This window comes from Hydra viridissima, unplaced genomic scaffold (genome assembly GCF_058129835.1).
Source record: "Hydra viridissima isolate aposymbiotic clone 2 unplaced genomic scaffold, HvirCarnegie_v1 scaffold_8, whole genome shotgun sequence".
NCBI classification, from domain to species: Eukaryota; Metazoa; Cnidaria; class Hydrozoa; order Anthoathecata; family Hydridae; genus Hydra; species Hydra viridissima.
Window position 1 is genome coordinate 2,898,756 of NW_028324307.1, and position 14,998 is coordinate 2,913,753.

The window sequence follows — 14,998 nt, forward strand, 5'->3', positions numbered from 1 at the left end:
TTTTAGCTATCGCCTCGTTTTACCTCATCTGTTCGAGATTCTAATTCTCTGTAAAGTACAATCAAATAAACTTCATAATGGAAATAAGATTAGCTGCAATTTAATTTTGAAAATTCCTTAAGAACTCTTGATTAACACAAAAGCAAGCGCAGTATTATATTCCACATATAGATTTTAATCGTAGTATTCTTGCTAGTTGTGTCAACTTGTCGACCAACTCACAAATCAGATTTGCAACTATTTACTTCTTTTAGGAATATATTAAACTCTTTGTAATTTATTGTGAGCTAAAAACTTTGTTTTTCACCTTGGGCAGTCGAGCTTAATCTTTTTTAATAAAAAGAAAACTCCTGTGCTAAAAGTTTTTAAGTTCAAAAATACCTTTTATAAAAAATCCAGTTTAAAAAATTTTAGCAAAAATTTTAAAAAAGAATTAAAAAAGGTGCTTAGGTATTTATAATTTGTCCAAGTCAAACTAAAATGTTCTTTACACTTACCCTTTTCTTTTCTATTTACTAGACATATATAGACTTATATAAACATATGTAGACTTATATAAACATAGGTAGAACTGAGTGCGCACTACATCAAAGAGCTGACTTGCATATTCACCAGTCACTTTAAAAATTGCCACAAATGCAGCATGTAAATACTCAATAAAGAATAATTTGAGTTGAGATAATTAACATCAAATGAAAACTTAACAAGCAGTTTGATGTTGTATTTGTTGACTTATAATTTGACATCTCTGCAAAAGCTAGCAGCAGGTAACAAATACCAAATGCTATACTAATGCAAGTTTATCAGTTATCTGTGTAAGTAGTGAAAAAGTTGACATTTTGTCATAATTAAAATAACAAAAGTCAGTTAAATTATATTGCTTCTAACAACTAAAAGCCTAGCTTCTAAAAATATAACAGCCAGTTTATCCATTATCTTTTTACTTCCAGTCACATCATTGTACATAATAGTATACAATCACTTATATAAATTCATTAGCATGTATATACTCATAAAAACAAACATATAGTAAGAATATTATGTTTATTTACATGAACATATACACAAAGCACAAAAGGCTGAGTGTATGGATCGTATGCATGTTATCTGTTATGCATGCAAACATTTTTCTGTTTATTGAGTGCTAACTTACCACTCTATAGAACTCACTATTAGATTCTTTGAAACTATTGTTGTTATATATTCCAAGCAAGTATTCACTTTGAATTCGTTGTTCATTGAGTAAATGCTGAATTCTCTCGCGAAAAGAACGAATTTCATCATCAACTTTCCTTTTAGTATCATCCTCTAAAAAAAATTTTTTTCCTATTTGTATTAATTATTTTTGTAGTTGCATTTTTGGAAAAAGAATAGTTTGTTAACATGTTATTTATGTGCATGTAGTATAATTATGTGTAAATAGAAAATCATTTATCAAAAGTCCATACGTATATCATTCCAGACTATAAGAGAATTTTCAGTGTCTTGTGGAGTAAATGAATTTTCAGAAAAAATCCACATTGTACCATCATCATCACAAGGTACTTGTTGATTATAATTCATAGCTATTTAGTTTTACACCATTTTTATATCCTATAAATAAGTATTTATTAGGGATTGGTGAAACATTCAAGTTTTTTTAAACAACTTGTAAATTGTATTGAAGTGTCAAACACCGATTTTAAAATTAGTCAAAACTTTTTAGAGAAAAAAATTTTTATCTCATATCTCTGACACTTCCTGTACTGTTTCATATTAAAAAAAAACAATTTGGATACAATTGCTGGTTGCTTAATTTCATATTTTCAAGTATTGTTTTTCTTTTTTTCCTCTAAAACTTTTCTAAAATCTGTTTTCTTGAGCACATATTCAGTGTAATATCTAGCTCACACATACATTATCACATAACAAAAATTAACATGTATAGATGTTACATAAATGAAAGATACTTATTCCCATATTTATGTAACATTTAAAAATCAAAATTCTTGATGTTTGAGCATAAAAAGCACTATTTTTAGATTGTAATGTACACTATTTACACATGTATACTTAGTATTTATGTAACTTTGTATAAACACTAAGCATACAGGTTTGCATACCTACAGAATGATTAACAAGTCTAAATGCACTCTAGTAATGCTAGACTGCACTAGAAATGAACTTGGTTGAGGTAATTCAGTTTAGTTTTAAATATATAGATTTCAGTAAACATTTCCTGTGTGTGTAAAATGTATACCGATATAATTAAATTTGTAAAAGTTATCTTTTACGGACGTATTCGAACTATGCAGTTACATGTTGGTCCCGCTGATCTCTATAATAATCTCTAAGTTATTATAGAGATCAGTGGTTGGTCCCAATCATATATCACGGTGCATATGAACCACTGATCTCTATAATAACTGGATAGCGCATCTCTAATATCAAAATTGACTCCAAAATTGCCATATTGGAAAGCCCCAGAACGCTGAAAGCTGATATGTGTATTTAAAGCGTTAAGCCATGGCCGTCTGTACTAACAGGCCTCGTAAACGCGTAAATCGGGGCCTGGGGCTGGGGGCCATCAAAAAACAATAACAACTTTAGAAAATAATGATTCATGAACTTTTGCTCGTAAAAAACCGTTTACATTTAGTATGCATGAACTATAGCTAATTTTTTTTATCCTACTAAATAAATGAAACCAATTTATAAATAACAAGTTGACACAAAAATAAAAAAAAAGCATTCCCTAGCTATAAAGCTTTATCTACAAAAACAAAACCTAGTAAAACATTCCCTAGCTATAAGGTGCTAAAAATCATGCAAAATCACATAATCATTGATTGAACATATACATAGAAAATATAGGAAATATTTCAAGGTAGCTACACACACAAAAAAAAGCCTAGGTATATTTTAAAGTGCAAAAACATAAATTGAATATTTATAGTCAAAATGTAAGTAACAGCAAGATTGTAACACTTTTTAAAAAAACTCCCAAGCTATATATTAAAGTGTTATATTTTTTTACCAAAATCACATAAGTAGAAAATACACAAAACATATACGTAACATAAAAGTTGTTAAAAAACTGATAGGTTTACTTTGAAAGTTTCAAAATCTTTTGTTGTGGCTCTTTAGACGACCTTGGTGCATATAAATTAACATAGTTTTTTAAAAAAATGTTTGAAAGTGAAATAGCATGTTTTCTTTCCATATTAAAGTTAAAAGACTCTGATATCAACATTAGTACATTGCAGAGTGACTTTTGGCAGACTTTACTAACAATTTCATGAAATAAAATATAAGAGAAAATTGTCCACTGACAAACATTGTCATTTGGTATCTTCAAACCTCCACGATTTATTTCTGCAGTATAATCACCAAATTCTCCATAGTAAAATTTAGCTTCTTCTTGCTCTTCAACTTCATTTCGCACAATATATCCAGCAATATATACTAATCCTGCTTTTGTATCTATTTGCAAACACTTTTCTAACTCAGGCAAATTGTCAAATATATCAATAGCATTACTGCTAAGAAAGTATCCACATTTTTGGCAGTTATGTGCACTTTCTGCAGATAAAAAATCAATGTCTATACCAATATGGAGACTTAATTTAGCTCTTTGAATTTTAACTTTTTCTATGATATTTTGCACATTGATAAAATATGTGCCTCCAGATCCTTGTCGAAGTTTTCCGAACATTTTTTCTAGTGGGTCAGTTGTAAATTTTCCCAGTATTAAATACTTAAAAGAATGTTGTAACAAAAATTTAGTAATGGCTACTAAACCACGACACGTATGAGCTAAAGCTGCACCTGTATCTCTGGTCAACTGAAATTGTCTGTTTCCCTGTTTGCTGGACATTTGTTCTACCATTGTTGCAAGAGAAAGTAAAAATGCCAGTCTAGCATCTTCTGAAGTTGATATGACTGCTCTGTCTGGATCTTTATATCGAATATCAGCATAAGGTCCTTTTACATTGACAATTTTCCAGAACCTCACAAATATTTCAATAAAAGTAATGGTACCGTCTGCTTCTTTTATGCCACTGTTAGATTTTAGAGCAGTTGCAGTTTCATCACAAAAGACTTTTAGGCAAGTGGACACTTTTTGTCTCTCAGTAGATTTTGGTGCAACAGACACACTTGTAAGTTTAGACAATTTTACAATGTTATTTCCTTCAAGTTTGAACAAACTTAAGATACTAGACCAGCACACATATTTTGTTTTCCCATCATATTCATAACGTAACTTTTGACTTTTTTCTGTGATCCAGTTATTACGAACAGATTTAAGTAAATGCACAAAGTCATATAACAAGAACATATTGTCTTTAGTCAACCATGGATCAACACAATCAAACTTTTTAAATAGTGCTTGATTTACTCGATTATTGTCGCATATTAGGGCTACAGGTATCCCTCCAGCACTCTTTATTCCTTCTAAGACAAATTGAGTTTGTTCAAAGAGAAATTTAGAATCAAGCTCAAAAACTGGTAAAATTCTGCAGAGATATTGCGGCCTCCCATAAAGTGACACTAACATAAAACTTAAAACAGTTGTTGCTAAAGAGTCTGGTTTATTTACTGCTTTACCAAAGACTGAGCCAGCATGATAAGTAAGTGATGATTTAACATAGACTTCATCAATTAAAAGTATACATTTTTTTTGCATTTCATTGTCAAGCTTTAAAAAAACTGAGTTTAAAAACTCTATATCATCCATTGCAGAATCCAGTTTTGAAGTTAGTTTTGTTAAGAGGGAAATACTTGGAAGTTCAAAATCTTCCCTTAATCTTTCATATAATGATCTTGAAATTGCAAAATAATCAAATGCTCTAACAATAGTTTCTGTGCTGTATTTTTTCTTCCCAATTGTAGCAGAGCTCATGTCACGGATGAGCTGTAAAAGATTCATAATTTTTCTGCCTTTTGTTAAGTTATTTAAAAAATTAATAGCTTCTTGTAATTTTGAGCAAGAATCGATTGTGAAAATCCTATTTTGAGATAGAGATGCAATTTTGTACTTAACTCCACAAAAGTATCCCTCAAAAGTAAGATCATTTTTAATCTTAAGCATAAATCTGACAATCGAAGAGTTTTCTTCAAAGTCTGTTGACTGAATGATTAGCAAATGTTCACCAGCAAAATACCAAGTTACATCAACTACACCAAAATCAATTTCTTTATTTTGTAGCTTCTGGTGTAATGATTTAAAACAGGCAATCTTATCAGCAGCTAAAAACATATCAAGTTCATCGGCCATAATGTTCCGGACAGATGAAGATGCTTTAAAAGTTGTTCTTAATGGTGGTGGAAAAGTAGGTATCAAACTAGGCTTGACACGTGAAAACTGATGGAGGATCGCGAGGCCTTTTATGGCCAAATTTGGTAACTGTTGGATATCCAGATGGAAAGTGTCTTTCGCAAACAACTGTATCTGGGCTGTCAGGTATACTATCTCGTGGAATGGCATTCATCCAACGATTATATTCTTCTTTTTCAGAAGGAAGCCGAAAAACTTTCTCTTTATTTTGCTTATTGTAATTACCATTACAGTTGGTCACGCAACATTTTTTAGGCATTCTAGATAGATTTTAGATTCAAACAAGATAATATTTTGCTTAATTTGAAAATTAACCGAAATGTCGCTAGAAATTATTAAGACAAGATAGCTTTAGAGTACTAGATTAGCCCCCAGCTCCAGGCCCCGATTTACGCGTTTACGAGGCCTGTTAGTACAGACGGCCATGCGTTAAGCCGAAAAACAGAACTTAAAGCTTACGGGATTTAAATTTTTGGGGCTTTCCAATATGGCGATTTTGGCGTCAAAAAGTTAGAAGTTTTGCTCGGAGTTGCGCTATCCAGTTATTATAGAGATCAGTAATATGAACATGCTCTGAGACTTTGTAACATATCCCAAGAATTTTTTTTTTTGATAATCATCAGGAAACATTTCCTTATTAAAAAAATTCAAAAGATAACTTTTTTAAATGGGGGTTTAGGGGAAAATCACATATTTTAGGGAAGTGCCCCGGAATTTATTGTTCAAGATAGGCAACAAAGAGGCATGAAGCATACTCAAATTTCTATGCTAATACTGGTGTTGAATGAGAATGACTTGGAAAAAATTAGGGTAATTGGAGCTAAACAAAATTCGCCCCGGCTCCTAACTGCCACCTTTCTAGAACTCCTTTAATCATAAAAATTTTCTTTTTGTACTATAATGAGTTATATCAAAATTTATCGACTGATTTCAAATTTCATCGAAAAATGTCTTTTCGTTTGAAATTTATAGCCATGCAAAGCTTAAAATTACCCCCCACCATACCCCCTGAAACAACTTTAAATGGTCTTGATTTTTAACCGAAAAATTTTTTTACATGTAATTTGAAATCTGTCGATGAACTTTGATCTCGTTAAATGCAAAATAAAAAAAAAAACTGAAAATAATTTTTAGGAACCATACCCTAGTGGGGATTCGAGGGATTTTCGAATACCACAAAAATATGCCCATGCCCCTGTATTTTGATTTTCAGAAATGTTTGTGAAAAATTTGTCAATTTTTCTTTTAAAGCATTTTAAAAAGTTTGTTTAATATTGAAATTTAAAGTTGAATATGTAATTTTCATTACTTTCTCTTTAATTCTTTGTTGCAACAAAAACAAAGCAAATCTATCTTTAATTATTAGCAATTACTAAAAGCTAGCAGCTGCTAATTGTTAGTAATTATATAATAACTCCTCACACGCTTTAGCATTCAAACTGAAAGCATGTTTGCGGCTATTATATTGTCATTTGATTAATATGGCCGATACATCATGCCAATAGTATCAACCCATATCAGAAGTTTTCATTTGAAGCATTCATTTGAAATGCCTAAAGATGCAAAAGAATAAGTTGATTTCGTTAAAAAGTTTTGCATTTGCTGCTTCAGGAAAGGCAAGGATTTAAAACCAATAAACAATGCTGAAACAACTTATTTAAATCTAAATAAAAAGAAAGAAGACAACTCAAACCTTATCAAAACTAAATTCTTGAAAGATTATTCAACGGATAACCCTGACCTTCCTTCCATGCTTTGCTCAAAATGTAGAAAAAAGCTTGCACGGACTGATCCTTACTTCACTATGCGGCCGTGTTATAAAGGTAACTATAACTATATTGATGTTTAATTTGCTTTAGTTAGAATTTAGTTACTTTATTTTGGTTATAATAGTTGCCACATATATGCTATAAAATTTAGGCCTGAATACCAGAGTTATCAGAGGGAGAGAATGTGATTGTTTTATTTGTGAAAAAAATGGGAAAAATATTGGCCCCTATGGTTAAATGTGTGTTGGGAAAACTTGTTTATCGAGATGCTGAAGATGTTTCAAATAAACCTGCAGAAAGACTTGTGTGTCAAGATTGCTATGTCCATGTGGGACAAGGATTTCCAAATCCCTGTACGAAGTTAGATAGACAAAAGAATTTGATTGCCATTGTAAAATCAAAATCTCTAACAACGCAAGGAAAGGTTATGTCCAGTTCTATCAAAGATTTAAACACAAATGACTCAGGCAACAAAAACTTTTGGTCCAAAGCAACTCACTGTCTCTTTTGGAAAGACTGAGGTTAAGAAACCTTTGTTTTCTTTAGATAAATTGAACAAACTTCAATTAAAACTACATGCCAGAAAAGTTTTTGTTGCTTAAAAATACTTTTAAAAATAATTTTGTTATGAGTTTAAAACCAATTTTTATAATAATTTCATTATGATTTCTAAGTAATCGCAACATGATTACATGTTGCAATTTATTAGAAATCGCTGCACAATTTCTGAGAAGTGAGGCAAGACGGAAAGTGTGGAATCTATTTCAATATTAAATTGATTGAGAATAACGAGTTGATTGGAAAATTATTTAATGGTGATAAATTCCGATTGCTATTAGAATTAAATGAAAGCAAAGAGGTAAGTAATCTATGACCAAAAACAATTTTTTTTTGATAACTAGATTGCAATCTATCACATTCATTTTGATTTTTTATGGATGTATTGTGTATTAAAATGACATTGAAAAGCTTGAAGCGATGGTACTTCATCCGAGATATCAAGAAACAAATGACGTTGATATCAAATTAGGTGTAGATAGAGGACAGGGATTCCTTAAAGTTACTCTTTCAATCACCGTAAAACCAGAAAATAATAAAATTTCAGAGAAATTGAGCACGTATGACGGATATGCGTGCAAAGATTTTAATGATTCAAGCGTCCAAAAAACTATTATATAGGCAATTTTGCCTTCAACGAACAAAAAATACCATAATTTGCGGTTAATTTTGGATAAATTGAACATTTCTTCATTAAATTACATGGTATCAAAGATCTAAAGGTTCAAATTGTTAGAAACAAATTGCAACATCAAAGCACCCTTGTCCGTATTGCATTACGTCATCGCTGACTATCAAAAAGGTGACCATTATACTTTAGAATGTTTCTGTGAATTGTAAGACCAATGGATGGCTGATTGTGCAAATATAAAAAAAGCAAATAAGTACACAAATTTTGTTAATCCCCCATTACCAACAGAAGACATAAACCAAAAAATACTAGAGCTTGTAAATATTCCTGGTCTACATATACTGCTAATTGTTAAAAACAAAATATTAAAAGAGGTTAAAAATTTTTATTTGAAAACGAGGGGTGTGGGTTACAGTTTGTTAACCAATATCTGTCTAAGATAAACATCAGCAGAATGTCCTACCAAGAAAGCATCGTTTTGAAGGCAATGCTTGCAACAAGTTGCTTAAAAACATAGATAGCTCGGAACTGTTTTTTCAGGAGTCTAGTCTTGGAGTTTCCACTGCCAAATACATTAACGTACTTAAAGATTTTGAAGAAATAGTCCATGGTTGTTTTGGAAAATTATTAAACTCCACATATATCAAAGATTTAGAGGAGTTCTCTACTAGATATAGAAATCTAAGGACTACAATTCCTTCGAAGGTACACATTGTTGAGCAATATATTATTGAATTCATCGGCATGAAAGGTGGAGTCTTCGGTATGATTAATATATAATTTTTTAAATTTGATAAAAATAATTTATAATATTAGTAATTAAGTACTCTATTTCAACAGTTGAACCATAAAACTTGCATAAAATATGACAAATATTTATTAAATAAATGTGCATTTCTTTTGTGCTTCTTATATTCTGTAGGCTTAGGTTACTGGAAAGAATAATCTCTCGAATCCATTCATCAGAATTTCTATCAGTTTTGGCGAATGCGAAAAGTTAGAGAGTACAGCCCAAACTATGTAGTGGCGCTAAAAGCGCGGTTGTTGCTTACAACAACAAGCACTTTTAGCTTTCTATTTGCAGGAATGTAGTTTATAAAAAGTAAAATGTTAAACCTCCAATGAACAAACATTTAGTATGATTTTGAAATGTAAAATATCAATCATAATCAAATAACCATTAAGACAAGAAATTTACATTTTTACGGTAATAAAAGATTGTAGCAAACCTTATTCGACCCCTAATAGTCGTCCCCTAGAGTATAATTCATAAAAATCTTTTTTAGCTTTTTTTTGTTTTATATTAAACAAGCTCAAAATTCATCTACATATTTCAAGTTACATCAAAAAAAGTTTTCGTTTAAAAATTAAGACCATTTAAAGTTATTTCTGATGGTAATTGGGGGGTAATTTTAAGCTTTGCATGGCTATAAATCTCAAAAGGAAAGAGATTTTTTTACGAAATTTGAAATCTGTCGATGAATTTTGATTTAGTTTATAATATAACGAAAAGAAATTTATGATTAAAAGAGACGTAGTTCTAAGAAGGTGGCAGTTAGGAATCGAGGCGTGGTTGGTTTAGCTCCAATTACCCTAACTTTTTGCAAGTCATCCTCATTCGACACTAGTATCAGCATACTATAAATTTGAGTATGCCCCATGCCTCTCAGTTACCTATCTTAAACAACAAAATTCCTGGGCACTCCCCTAAAGCTTGTGATTTCTCCCCAGGCCTCTACTAAAATAGATTGTCTTTAACATTTTTTGAATGAGGAAATATTTTCTGATGATAATCGAAAAAAACTTCTGGGGATGTGTTGCAAGGTCTTAGAGCATGATCCTATGCACTGTGAATTTGCTTCATTGCGGAAGCGCGAGTTAGATAATTGATATATATAATTGGTTGGTTTTTAAAATTTTGTTTAATGAGAACCACTTGAGCTAATAATTTTTCAGAGAACATTCCAATATCATATGCAGCAAATTACATATGATCTAAGAGCTCACATTCGCTTATTAATGCAAATTTCTCTAGTTACAACGGGCTTAAATTTAGGAAGCGGCTAAAAGAGTAAGAATTATAAAAAATATATTTTACTAAAAACTGACTTTCGTTTCTTTCTTTTTTTTAACTGCTTGTTTTCACGTAACATCTAATCGAAATCACATTTGATCTCTTATACCATCTTCCATTTTTAGTAAACTGCATTAAATTCGAAATATTTATTCTTATGTCGATGAAGGTCTTTTATTATGATATTTCAGTTGCTTATCATGGCCTAAAGTTTCCCTAATGCTTATAAATTTTCGATAAAATATGTAACATAATGTTCTAATAATTAGTTCTACGATATGCTACAAGCTCTTCTATTATTGCTTAATGTGTAACCTAACAGATGATAGAGTTGGTTGAATAATTTGATAAATCTAGAGTTTAATTCCATGGATTAACTTGTTCATAGGTACGGTAACTAAAATAAGGAAAACAAGAATAAGTTTGTAAATTATACTCTGTTATTCTGATATCCTGAGATAGTATTTTATTAAGAATGAACTTCCAAAAACAAAGGAAAAAAATTTATTGCATTCCTTTACAAAGCAGCACAATACTTTATTCTATGTAAAAAAAGAGTAAAAAGTGCCTTGAAGAAAGAATATCAGCATGTTTCTCTCCTAAAACATCTCTTCGCTAATTGTCTACATCTCTTAAGAATATTTCAACGTTATGGAATTTTTTTTTTTCTTAAAAAAATTTTCATACAAAGATTTTAAATTTATTTATCAGATTGTATCAGAGCTCTTTTCTTGTTGATTTAAAACTACCCTCGCGTCCCATTTTAAGGTATCGTATACGATTTAATATGATCCCTGCCTCAATTAGTTTGTCTCTAAAATGTCTCTGTTTTGCCATATGGAGAAAAGCATTTTCGTCCTCAATCCATCCTCGCCGACTTTCGATGGCTAGTTCAAAATCCTCGGCAAATTAATCATTTGCTTAAAAAAAAAATGTTTCATGAAAAGCTTGCGATTATTTTCTTCTGATAAAGAAAGAAAGGTATATTTAAATTTCTATCTTGTGTGTTAATTGAAAACAGTATAATATATAGTTCAATTTTCATTACCTCAAGTATTGGCATTCTTTATTAGTTTGTTAAAAATATTTCCTTGAGGTTTAAAAGTTGAATGAAACTGGAATAAGGAATTGTATCAATGGTTTTGTTGTTATAGATTTACACAAATAAACGAACTAATCAAATGAAGGAAGAACATTTTAAATCGTAAAAATATCGCCGATAACTAATCTCAAAGAAAACCTTCATTGCTAAAGAATTCGCTTGAAACTGTATACAAAAGAGTATTGTGTACGCACTGTTATCATGAAATCCAATATTGCCAATCTAGTTGATCCGAGATGCCACCTATATGAGGTAATAGTGTACACATCCCAGGGTCAACTGGTGCAAATTTTGAAATCTTTTAGATAAATCTGAGGGAAAAAAGTGATCTTGCAGTTACAAAAACGGAAAAAATTTACCTTCTTTTTTGACATAGCAAAACCGCTATAAAATCCATACTATTAATCATAGACCAATAAAATTCGGTGGCAAGGTAGCTTATGCCAATGCTAAGATTTGGGTAAAATTTTATCCCAATCTCTGCAGTATAACAGAAGTTATGGTAGTTTTAATGTTGATTTTTTGTTGGTTTTTTCACTTCCAGTGCAAAACTTTACTAATTACTGCCTATTACAAGCGCCCAGGCCATAATGTGGGTAACGCATGTGCTTTAGTTGAATATACCAACAACATTGTAAAATAAGGATTTCGATGTTCTTACCAAAAATGTTGGTTTCGGGGGTCAAAACTGTTGTTCTTGAATGAGCCCTATTTACACCATATGGACCATTTTCTATATAAAACCTTTTATCACAGTACTATTAGTACCCCATAAGCTTTCTTTTAACTAAACTACCACCTTAAAAGTTAGTTGAGACATTTTAACAGATTTTTTGATGAAAGTTATAAAAAATCTTCACATTTTTTACTCTAGTAAAATTGCTCTTATTCTACACATGGATTTAGCCCTGAGGATTTGTGAGCGAAGCAAAGAAATGTGTTGAAATCCTTTTGCATGTGATTTTTAATTGGTCAACATGTTTTCTGTGTTGAAAAACCCATTTGATATATAAAATCAGCTAAAAATGCCTAGAATTTCCTTTGTATTTTGTTTTCAAAATCATTATCAAATCTACAAATTGTAAAGCTCAATAAATTTACACTAACAGTGAATTAATTTCTAAAATTTGTTCAACTCTATTCTTTTCTTGTGATATCTTCACACTCTTTAACTTATTTGACATGACATTTAAAGCACTGGTCAGCTTACTATTCCCAAATAACACTAAACTCTGGTATGAGAATAGCATAATTTTTTTTTTTTTTTGAAATTGACTATAATTCATTGTAATGGGTTACTTATGAGCTTAAATTCTCTTCTAACAAGTAAAATTAATCAATTAAAATGAAGCTGAACGGATAAAAATGTTTCATTATTTTCTAAAGATATTTGCTATTCAAATCCACAAGACAACTGAATAGCCTTCCTTTGTATTCAGGGTGGGTTTTGTCTCTTTTGTATATTGACCAATGCTGGTGAAAATCTTGATGTGCAGTCTCAACAGCTTTAAATTGATCAATCTTGAAAGAAAAATCCTTTTCTGGTACATTTTCAAAGCATGAATTCACAACCAAATTAAACTTTTTGAAAGCTTCAATGACAGCAAGAACTTGTGTGTTGGAAGTTTCTTCAGCAAGACATTGTAAAACATTAAAATTATTCAACAATTTCCTACATTGATTGCCTTCAAAGTGTCCGCCATGATACTGACATCCCACAAAGCAGAGCTGCGTAAAACAGAAAAAACATATTTACATAATTAAGAAGATCTTAATGAAAACTAAATTTTTAGTAAAATGAGTTGGGTTTTAAGACGCTTTCAACTCACGAATAAATAATATCCAACGCTCTTTAAACTTGCGTAGGAAAAGATATGACAACATAAACTTTTGATATATTTGAAGTTTTTAAAATATATGAGCGAGTGATTGGTATCAGGGTTAAAAGTATTTTTGATTTTTTGATGAGAGGGAGAGAAGCGAATGGGATTTGGTGTTCAGAAGTGGCCCAACCATTGGACCATTTCTGAACACCCGTTTAGATTGGTTTTTTAAGCGTGCAAAGTAGTTAGAGGCAAATGATCAGTTAGCTACTCACAGCCTCATATTAAATTGAAAGTATTAGGTTTCGGGGTTGACTTCTGTCAAAACGTGCAAGCATGAGATATGTGGGTGAATTCTCTTGAAGTTTTGATAACAAGCTATGTTTTTACGATTACGGTAACAAAGTTTTGTTTTGATATTCGGCTTTGTTTAATTGTTTAATGGCTATAATTTTATGATCCAAAATGGTAAGTTTTTATGGATAAGTTTATGGCATCTATAACTTAACCTTAGCTTCTGGCCTTTTTTGACGTTAAGGTTGGCCTGGTGATTCTAAGCCAGCTCTTTTATTTTTCTACTACCTTAGTTATTTTATGGTTATATTTTCAATAGCTAACGCACGCAGAAACTCAGCTAATGCTTTTAGTTATGCAATCACATCAGCACAGTTCTTCACGACAAAGCTAATAGATGTTGAACTTGGTTGAGTTATGTTGAAAATGTAAAACTTAACTCTGTGAGAATAACTTATCGGTACCGTAACGAAAACTAAGATAGCATGAATCTTTCTACGTGTTAGAAAACTAAATATCGGTCTGGTCTGAACAAACGATTTTCGGCGCAGAAAATTACTAATAAAAATTAACACTTCTCTGAGCCGATATGGTTATAATAGATCAAAACTCCATTCAGCAAAAACGAGTCTTCCATATTTAGCTCATCGCGCTAAAAACTGTCCATATAATGAGGGAATGTGAGCGCTCGGTGGTAAGCTCGGTGGAGTGACTGCAACCACAATGTTAAATATTTAATAAATCCGTATGTTCCACAAAAACATCTTACAAAATAATATATCCCCAAAGTTAAACATCCCAAAATACTTTGAAATTATATGTATTTCAGATTTCTGATCTAAAATAAAATTAAAATCTAAAATTTAATAAAAAATTATTTAATAAAATTTAATAAATTAAAAAAATAAATTTGATTGAGTATTTCAAATTTAAAAAATTTGATAAATATTATTCCCTTTTCGTCATTTTCTCTGGTGAGATATTTTTATTTTATTCATCTGTTAATAATTTTCAGCGTAATCGAGTGCTTGGATGTCAGAAAAAAACTTTCTTACTCAGTTTTTAGCGGAGAGTTAGCATATTTCTCACTTAAAACTAATTATCACGTATACTTTACCTCTCTAATAATTGTTTCTTGTTTTTGAGTTTTCTAAATCGACACTTTTTAACCAAATAAATTGTATTTTACACGTCAGCATCTTTCTCTCCTAAAACTACTATTTTAATTTCAAAACTTTTTTCAATATTAAACATTGCAATCTCAACACTCAAGTTCCTTATAACTGCTGCATCAGCATGTTTCTCTCCTAAAACTTCTTTTCGCATTTATTTAACATCTCTAAATACTTTTTCAGTGTTGTCGAATTAATGTTTTTCATAAAGCAACTTGCAACCCAGCACTTTGTATTTAATGTATTGGCATATTTCTT

The 14,998-nt window shown here is 30.8% G+C and overlaps 3 protein-coding genes across 4 annotated transcripts in view; all 3 read right to left on the bottom strand.

Annotated features, from left to right (window-relative positions):
* LOC145186651 (mannosyl-oligosaccharide glucosidase-like) overlaps positions 1–14,998 on the bottom strand; it is a 405,622-nt gene that overhangs the window by 161,596 nt on the left and 229,028 nt on the right. The gene's annotated exons all lie outside the window — the stretch shown is intronic.
* LOC149884515 (dynein axonemal assembly factor 4-like) overlaps positions 1–14,998 on the bottom strand; it is a 381,661-nt gene that overhangs the window by 137,635 nt on the left and 229,028 nt on the right. The window lies entirely within an intron of this gene.
* Positions 1–14,998, bottom strand: part of LOC145186554 (uncharacterized) — a 246,865-nt gene that overhangs the window by 2,839 nt on the left and 229,028 nt on the right. For both annotated transcript variants that reach the window (XR_016454712.1, XM_090094906.1), the window contains exons 2-3: positions 1,449–1,593; positions 1,154–1,308 (exon numbers count right to left, since the gene is read on the bottom strand). Coding sequence is in view for 1 of the 2 variants with exons in the window: in XM_090094906.1 (XP_089951032.1) it covers positions 1,154–1,308; positions 1,449–1,563 (270 nt within the window). In the remaining variant the exon portion in view is untranslated. The remainder of the gene's footprint in view (positions 1–1,153; positions 1,309–1,448; positions 1,594–14,998) is intronic.